The sequence below is a fragment of the Stegodyphus dumicola genome, chromosome 6 (genome assembly GCF_044657685.1).
Source record: "Stegodyphus dumicola isolate Sdum_Otavi_A_Nest chromosome 6, ASM4465768v1".
In the NCBI taxonomy this organism is placed as follows: Eukaryota; Metazoa; Arthropoda; class Arachnida; order Araneae; family Eresidae; genus Stegodyphus; species Stegodyphus dumicola.
In genome coordinates, this window is record NC_140773.1 from 221,994,314 (window position 1) to 222,003,848 (window position 9,535).

The 9,535-nt window shown below is 30.0% G+C and overlaps 1 protein-coding gene across 1 annotated transcript; it reads left to right on the top strand.

Annotated features, from left to right (window-relative positions):
• The first annotated feature begins 3,436 nt into the window (after positions 1-3,436).
• Positions 3,437-7,090, top strand: LOC118195563 (uncharacterized). The gene is made up of 3 exons (XM_035366886.2): positions 3,437-3,521; positions 4,592-4,749; positions 5,207-7,090. The coding sequence occupies exons 2-3, from the start codon at positions 4,597-4,599 to the stop codon at positions 6,386-6,388; spliced, it is 1,335 nt and encodes a 444-aa protein (XP_035222777.2). The 5' UTR covers positions 3,437-3,521; positions 4,592-4,596; the 3' UTR covers positions 6,389-7,090.
• The last annotated feature ends 2,445 nt before the right edge of the window (positions 7,091-9,535 follow it).

Genomic DNA, 9,535 nt, shown 5'->3' on the forward strand with positions numbered 1-9,535 from the left:
TTAAACTGTTGCCACCCAATGTTAGAGTCCTACATTATATTTGAAGAACTTAAATAATGAAAAATTTGCATAAATGTACGTATATTTCTCGCACTGTGATAAAACAACGGTACATAGAGCCATCGAATTTTGAATGACGTCATCCTCCTACGAATATGGGCATGTGGAAGACCAAATTTGAAATTTGTTTTGTGATCGATTTCATATTTTGTAAACCTATAACTAATTTTTGATTAACAATTTCAAGCATTTAAGAACGAGCAATGGCAATACTCTACGGGGGGGGGCGGTAAAAAAACCTTTTTATCTCCAGCGCGTCGAACTGTGTTTCGGAAATTCTAAAGATAGGCTCATTTTAAAATTATTTTGCGACATTCCTATTGTACTGTATTTTATGGTTTAAGTGCAAAGAACATGATATTTAATAAATAAAGGTAACACACAAAACGTTCAAAAACGTAACTTAAAATCTGAAACCTTTCAGTTTTTTTTTTTTGTTTTTTGTTTTTTTTTTGTTTGTTTTGTTTTGTTTTGTTTTGTTTCCCCCCCTTTTCAGTTTTTTTCTCAGTTCATCGAATTAATGTTCAGTTTTCTTACTAAGATGGCTTTACAAAACTTTTGTTTTTGTCTTTTTTATTATTAACGTTTGGTGTTTATTTTATGTATTAAATATCCCGTTCTTGGCGTTTACGTCACATAAAATTCGGTTCAACAGCAAAATCACGAAATATTTTAAGAAAGCATATCTTTATAATTTTCGATAGACAGTCTCGCGCGCTGGAGATAAAAATGTTTCATTCCGTACAATGTTGCTACTGTTCGCTTTGAAATCGTTGAGTTTGTTATTAAAAAATTTGTTACTGTTTTACAAAACATGAAATAGATAATAAAACAAACTCGGGCTTCAAATTCAAAAATCGGGCTTCCCTTCCAGGTTCTCATGTTAGAAATATCTATACATTCATGCAGATTCTTCATTATTTAATTTCTAAATACGGAGCGATAATATTCGGTGGCAACGATTTGATAAATGATTCGCCGTTTATTGTAATTCAACGCAAAATGCAGTTTTGAGACTAATATCCCATTCGGAACAATATCCCTTTTGGGCTAAAAGGCGCCACTCGCAGATTCCGGGGTATTTTACGATAAACTTCATAGCAGCTGTTTTTATTATTCTTTACCACAAACTGCAATGACAAGATTTAGAATTTACGACCGCCGTAGTTTTATGCATTTGATAACAATCTAACCCTAGTTAAACTGCAATCAAGGTGTTAATTTCGAGCTAGCCAGTGAACTACAAAAAACAAAATGAAAATTCTACTTAAATGTTTTGTTGACAAATAAAATCAACCGAACTGTATTTGTTGTCAGAGTGACTTTTCGCTTTATATTAAGGTTCTGTAACGCTCCGTTACATTGAATGGTATCAAAATGAAATCATTCTTTTCCCAACACATCTAACTGAATGCGACAAAGCCCATAAAAGCAGTCTACCCAATGGAGAAAAACATTTTGTACTGAAGCTGTTCGCACAATTTTTAGACGATTTTCATTTCTAGAAATATTTTACCTAAACTTTTTGTGTTTTACATGTTCCAATTGATAACCTTTATTCTTCACTATCTTTACACGCTGTAATTTCGAAGATAATGACGCTTTTTATCTAGTATAAGAGGTATTTTATCCCATTCTTCTTGACCAGCTTTCCAAAATCCAACAAGGGTTCTAAGTCGACGTCCGGACAATCAGCTTTTTAAAAGTTTAAAAGTGCAAAAATCCGGCGATGTTGGAGACTTAGTACGGATATGAGTGAAGGGTTATGGCCTTGATACCCATCTCTTCCTTTTTACTTTTTTGTACGAAGTAAAATGGAAGTATTGTAATCGCGAAAAGTTTCAGGCAGCATATTTCAAAGAAAATATCCATTTTGACCACTATCGAATGCAGTTTAATGATGTTTTCCGTGACATCTGTACGTAAGGACAGAATAAAAGACTCCAAAAAAATTATAAAACTGCTTTAACCCGGCGGAAGTCGCATTAAGAAAAGTTACTAGAGTGGGCGCGTGGGGTATCACATACCCCAATATTTAAAATACGATAAAAATAGTTTTATTTATTTTCAAGCGGTTTTTCTTGTTCTCGTGTATTATAAATACGTGAATAATAATTGGGTTTCAAAAAAATAATTTCCAAAATAATCTTAAAATTAAGAGAAATGAAAATAATTAAAAAATAAACATCCTGCCTCTAAGTTTCATTGCATCTCTAATAAACAATGCTTATTTTATTTCTTCACACTTTGAACGAAATACATTCATGTGTTCTTGGCACAGAATGTTTTCACATTTTAAACATTGCATTCACGTTCTTCTGTCCTTGGCGCGAGGGCAAAAAATTTATCACATCTTTCATACTTATCTGTTTCGAATTTCATGTATTCGTTTTAATTCTTCGTCGAAACTTATGCTTTTGTTTTGTATGCAGTACGTCAGTTTCTTGGTAAAGTATTAATCTCTGATCTTTGTTCAATACATTAGCATTACAATTTCATTAATTGTAATGCCAAGTTCTTCAAAAACAGACTTCTGTTTGTGGTTGGTGAATTAGCAGTTGAATGTAAAAGAATTCAAGCATTTATTACAGCAACATTCAGTGCAGGAAAGAAAATTATCATTGGCCACCTCCTTGTTATTCTGGCAATTGAATAATTGGCTGACCCCATATCCACTGCTCCTTTAGTCATATTATAAAAACATATAATTCCTGGCGTTTTATTTTCTCCAATAGTATCATCTATAGTATGATCGTTATGTAATGTTGAAAGCATAAGAACGGTTTTTGCTTTTTTAGGAACATCAGGAATTAATGTTTTATCTTTTTCGAAATGAAAACACTGTAGAAAATATTTCTAGTTTCATCTTCAGTTTCCAAAATGCAATCTTCATCGCTTTCAAATATTTCTAATAAATATCACAGGCGTTGCATCTGCAATTCATAAGGAGTCATTCTTTTTACGATAATTTGGTTAGAAATGTTCAAGAATTTAATGTCAAGTACTTTAAAATCACTTGCGAGTAGAAATATGTACTGTTACACTCCAGAAATAAATTTCTGAACTAAATATTCGGTCAGAAAAACACTTACGCGAACAGGCGCGTGGGGTGTGTCATATCCCAGTTCCAACAAAATACCGATAAAATCTGTTTCTGAAACACACAGGCAAAGAAAAAGCTGTTCTGAAAGTCAACCACAGCTAGAAACTCAGCTACTGAATGCAGCACAGAATTTCAGTTTCACAAGTTAGGAATATTCTACTTTTCTGTAGTAGTGGGGTATGACCAGTGCCTCCTAGATTATAAAGCCAATGGACAGGTTGTAGAAACAAGTGTGACGTCAAAGTTAATAGGCCCACGTGATGTTCTCGAGGTTTGGATTCTCAATTGGGAAGCCATTGCTTTGCGGTGTACATAGACTGGAATGTTAGCACGTGCTGTCGGAGAGAAGAAATACTTGGTAAGTTCGTATTTATTGAAATGTAACTTTATATTTTGTTCATTGAAATAAACGCTTGCTATTACTAATGTTGAATTAAATTAAGTATTAATTGCTTAATTATTAGTAACACACGTATACTTATTATGTTTATCTTCGTATTGATTAGCCATTATTATTATTATTAATCTTAATTCTGAATTTACTTAATATATTTTGTTTAAGTGCATCACCGAAGTTTTAATTTTATGTGTGCAGTATCTAATGTTACGTATTTTCTTTTATAAAAGTTTTTTATTATTTCATTACTGTTTTACGAATTTTTAACCTAATCATTTATATAAAGCGTAACAGTTTTTAAAAATGTAATTGAAAGTAAACCTATACAATAAATCTAGTTAAATTAATAATTACGTATATCAGTTAACAAACGTATGTACGCTAATATGTGAGTGTGTAGAATAAATGTGAGTGCATTGTATAATGAGTGTAAGTATAAGTGAGAATGACAAACTTTTAAAATTATGTGATCAAAGCGTTCAGTATTTGAAGAACAGTCTAGTAAAAACGTTTGTTTTATTGTGAGTTTAATTATATATTAACTTATCACTATTGAAAGATATATTTTATGTGGTTTCTAAATTTATACTGTGTATTTGCATGCAATGTATTTAAATATTAAAGCAGTAAATTCATCTTAACATTCCATAAATAGTGTTTAGTTTACCAAACAAAGTCTTTCTTCAGATTTCAGGTATATATTTTACTGTCCAATATTCTAAATATTCTAAACATGATTCACCTGAAGTTTGATATTATTTTCATTTGACTGTTTCAGCATGTTTTAAATATCAAAATTATCATCATTGATGCGAGTAATAATTTCAGTATAATAATAGATATCTTAATAGAAGCTTACGTGTTCTTCAGATACGAATTTCTTGAAGTCTCATTCATTCAAATGTTTGAATGACATTTGAAATTCTCCACCGTTGGTTTATGGTGTATCGAATTCCAATGTATAATTATGCAAATTTAAATTGTTATAACATTTAGTATTTATATAACTGATTTTTGTACTGTTTTTACAGAAAATATGCCATTTAAATGCTGTGTAACTGGTTGTCGGGGAAATTATAAAGGTACTGAAAAGGTGCATATATTTTCCTTTCCCAAAAATGATGCTCTTAGAGAGAGGTGGCTAAGAAATATACCTAGGAAGGACTTCTCAGCAACTCCATATTCTCGGGTAGGTGTAATCCTAATTAATTTATTAAGATTCATTAAATTGTTGGTAGAATATTCTTAGTCTGCTATGGAAACTTTCTGCAAGCTATAATTTTTACCTCCCGCCAACATGTATAAATAGGTTTCAGTGTATAGTTTTCTATTTGATGAATCAACAAATTGCATTTAATTTACAAACAATCAAGGGCAAATGATACTTCGAAGCTCGTTGCTGTATAAGCCATAGAATAGGCGGGAGGTCGTATGCTGTCATGATCAGATTTTTTATATGCAGTGTTAACTGATCCTTAAATATTTGAAAGAAAATTTTAATTTGCATATATGCATTTAAAATTTAACCTGCCCAAAGCATTGCCAAAGCTTGAATGTTTTTATTTATAAGGAAAGTGATCCGATCTTGCTTTACAGTTGGTTGTTTTAAGAAGTTAGTTACATGATGTCTTCCTTTTACTTAATAGGTGTGCCATAAACATTTTCAACCTGATGACCTCATCTGGGAAACATCAGCTTTCGATGAAAAAAATGGGAAAATCATTAAAGCTTCACTGCAGAGACCAAAACTAAAAGAAGGCGCTTTTCCTAGCATATTTGATGGCTGTCCATCGTATTTATCTTCACAAGCTGGTAGTTCGAGAAAAAGTCCGAATGAGAAAAAAATGGAACGAGAAGCAAACCTCATGATGAAGGCTATTGCTCATAGTAAATTATCAGCTGCTGAGTATTATAAATCGAGGACATTTTCAGACTTTAATGAACTTTTAACCTGTTGTACGCAATATACATTTTCTACATTTTGGAACGTAGTGCACAAAGACAATATCTTGATGTTTTTTTATTTAAAATGCACTGATGGATGTGTAAAATTGCTTTATGCAGTCCACATTACTGCAGATCTTTTATTATCTGTATCGTTTCAAAATAAGTTATTGACTCATATCAGTAGTAAGTATAATGAGTTACCTATAAAAGTAAGTAATATTAATGAAATTCATGAAATACTTGATCATATTGAAATGTTAGAAACTAAAGACTTAATGAATTCGATTGAAATTATAATCAACCTGATGAAATCTTTAAGTTTCACAAATGAAGGTGATAAAATTTTATTTGAGTTCATGATTGAACAACTTTCTCTTGTAAAATGTAAGCCCCAAAATCGTCAATATTCATCCAATACCTTAATTTTAGCTTCTATGTTTTATTTGTTATCGCCCCAAGCATATAAATTTGTCCGACAATCTGGTAATTTAATTTTGCCTCATCCAAGTACTATACATAAAATAAGTTCTAAATTAAATGTAAATCCCCAAAAGGAAACAGATGATATGTTGTTTTTGGCATATGCTAAGCAAAAAGCTTGCTATCTGAAAGAGCATGAAATATATGTTTCATTAATGATGGATGAAATTCACATCAGACCTTTTCTTGACTACAAAAGTGGAGATATTGTTGGAATTGGCCAGGAAGTTGATAACTTAGCTTCTAGTACACATGTATTTATGATACAGAGTATTTTGTGCTGCTTTAAAGATGTTGTCCATATATTACCATCGAAGAAAATGACAGCTGAAGTTTTGTTCACTGTTTTGAAAAAAATAATTGTTGGTCTTAGCAATAGGTTTCAAAGTAATTGTTGTTAGTGACAATAATTCCATTAATAGAAGATGTATATCTCTGTTTAATAATCCATTATCAAATTTTGTATTTCCTCATCCTGTTGATGCAACTCGTCCATTGTTTTATGCAGTTGATTCTGTTCATATTATTAAAAGTGTTCCTAACAACTGGTTAAACCAGAAAAACCCTGAACAAGCTATGTATTTTCCAAGTTTTGACTTGTCTTCAAATAATGTATGTACCTCTTCATTTCTTACTTTAAAAAATATGTATGAAGCTGAAAGTGGTAATTTGTTAAAATATGGATATACAATATCTCGTAAAGCTCTGTGGCCTACAAATTTAGAACGTCAAAGTGTGAAACTGGCTTTAAAAATTTTCAACGATCAAACATCACAAGGCCTGAAAGAATTAGGAGTAAAGCATAATTTGTTAAATTTTCACGAAACATCTGCATATATTAAAATATTTTCGTCGTGGTTTTCAATAATGAATGTTAAAACACCAAACAAGGGGGTACATTCTTGTGATGACTTCTGTAAACCATTAGTATGGAATGAATCAGACAAGAAGTTTGTATTTTTAAATAATTTTCTTGATTGGTTGATGAAATGGAAAGAAATGAAGAGTGATACGGGTAGGTTGACAAAAGAGACACTTTCTGCTCTTATATTAACAACAACGTGTATGATAGAAATGTGTAGGTATTGTCTAGGTGAACTCAACATGTCGTATTTTTTGCCCGGTAAAATTCAGACAGATGAATTGGAACATCGTTTTAGTTTATATCGCAGGATGGCTGGAACAAATTATCATATATCACTCGACAGGTTTTTGAAGTAGAAAACAAACTACGTGCATGTTCTGTAACTATGATATCGAAAAGTAAAGGGACAATTGTTATCGATGACTTTTCTAACTCTTTTGATTTGATTAATGATAGTTCCCATGATCTATTGTAAAATATATGTGTAATTTTATTATTTTTGTAATTTAATTTCTTGTTTCTGTATTAAAATATTAAAAATTATGGAATTGTATTTAAATATGTTATATAAATAAATAATTTTAAAGACTTCATTTGTTGTACTGTATTATTTTATATAGGTAACAGCAATAGTTGTCCATTACATACCAGCAATTAATTTAGATTTATATTAATGTTTTTCACATCAAAATATTTTTTTATTTAAAATATAAACTGTATGCTTGGATGTTACTTTTAAGTAATCTTTGTATATTATTATATATATGTGATATATTAGAAGTTTGTACGATGAGAAAACTTAGTAGGTACTATGTGTATATATTTACATGCATGATATTTTAATCACAGGGTTAGAAATATGGATGCGTAAACCCAGAAATTCGGAAATATAATTGAATAATTTGGAAAGATCTTGAATTTGGGAGAACAGATGAACTTGGGGAGGGGGGAGAAAATAAAATTTAGGATAGTCAATTTTAAGGTCGCCAATTATTTCTTAACATAGCCATCATATTTTATTATATCTTACATATGTAATTATGTGTTTGTAGATGCATCTGAAGAAGCTGTTGGAAGCACCAGGATGGGAACCTACATCCAAATTGGTTTTCATTCTAGAAAATTAAGGTCTTATGAGCAAAATTATGCAATTACTGAATTAGAATGTTTTGTATTGGTGATGCAGATAAATTTTATTAATACTTACTCAGTAATTATTTTACTGTACACACTGATCACGCTGCTTTAGTTTGGCTTAAGAACATTAAAGATCTTACAGGTAGGTTATTTAGATGGTCTTTAAAATTATCTATGCATGATTTTGATATAAAATATGAAAATAGTTCTACTAATATTGAAGCTGATATGTTAACTAGAAATCCTATTTGTCAACATTTAAGTTTGGAAGTTAATTTATTCTCATTAGAAGAAATTAAAGAGCATCAAAATTTAGATAATGTATATAATCCTAACTATAAAGAAATTAATGATGTGTTAACTATTAAAAAGCAAGGATTATACAAAATCATAATAGCAATCTCTCTTTGTACTAAATTACTTTAAAAGGCTCATATTAATCTTGTCAATATTATTGGTCAGGAATTGTTTGTCCAAGATGCTAAAATTTTTTGTAAACATTGCGAAGTATGTCAGTTTAATAAGAAAAGTAAACAAAAGAGATTTGGTTTAATGTGAACCTTTTGAATTATTATCTATTGATACTGTTGGTGGTTTAAACTATTATAATTATATTAAAATGTATATTCACTTAATTATTGATCATGCTACTCATTAAATATGGATTTTTTGCTTCTAAAAGTGTAACTACAGATAGTTACATAAATAGTTTAAGACAAATTTTTCAAATTCAAGTACCAAAGAAAATTTTAAGTGATAGAAATGCTGCTTCTTCCAAATTTAAGCACTTTTTAAGAAATCATAATGTAAAACAATTATTAACTACTAACGGGCCTCAAACTAATGGTAAAGTTGAACGAGTTACTCAAACAAATATAATTAAACTGTAAATTAAATTCTTATCAGGCTAATATTGCATGGACAAAATTGTTACCTCAAGTTACTGAATAATGTAATAATACACCTCATTGTGTTGCAAAATTCCCGCAATCTTATTTAATGTATGGAAAATTGCCTTATGATCCTCTACTTGAAAATCAAGAAGTCTGTCCACCAATCCTTTCTTAACATAGCCAGAGTATTTAATTATATCATATATATATATATATATATATATATATGTTATAATTTCCACACATTTGAGAGTATATTTAAGACTAATAAATGTAAATTTTCCTTGATGAAATTTTAAATTCTGATTTTCAAGGAATATGATTTTATGAAAACATGATATTATGTCTACAGATGAGATAAAAACAACATTTCAGAAATTTTTAAGATATTGAGGAGTTTTGGTTTTCAGAACTAATTTTTAATTGAATGATTTGAAAATTCAGCATCTACTAATCGTTTTATAAAGCCAAATTCGATATTCAAGATAAAGTTTTGCTGGACTAAGTATCAAATCTTATTACATTACATATGAAATTTTAATGCATCTTTAATGAGTTTTATTGCTCTTGCATTGTAATGTTCAAAGATATTCCGATAGTAAAATAAATTTTTTATTGCGGTAATATAGTTTCTGGATTATTCTGAGAGTTCA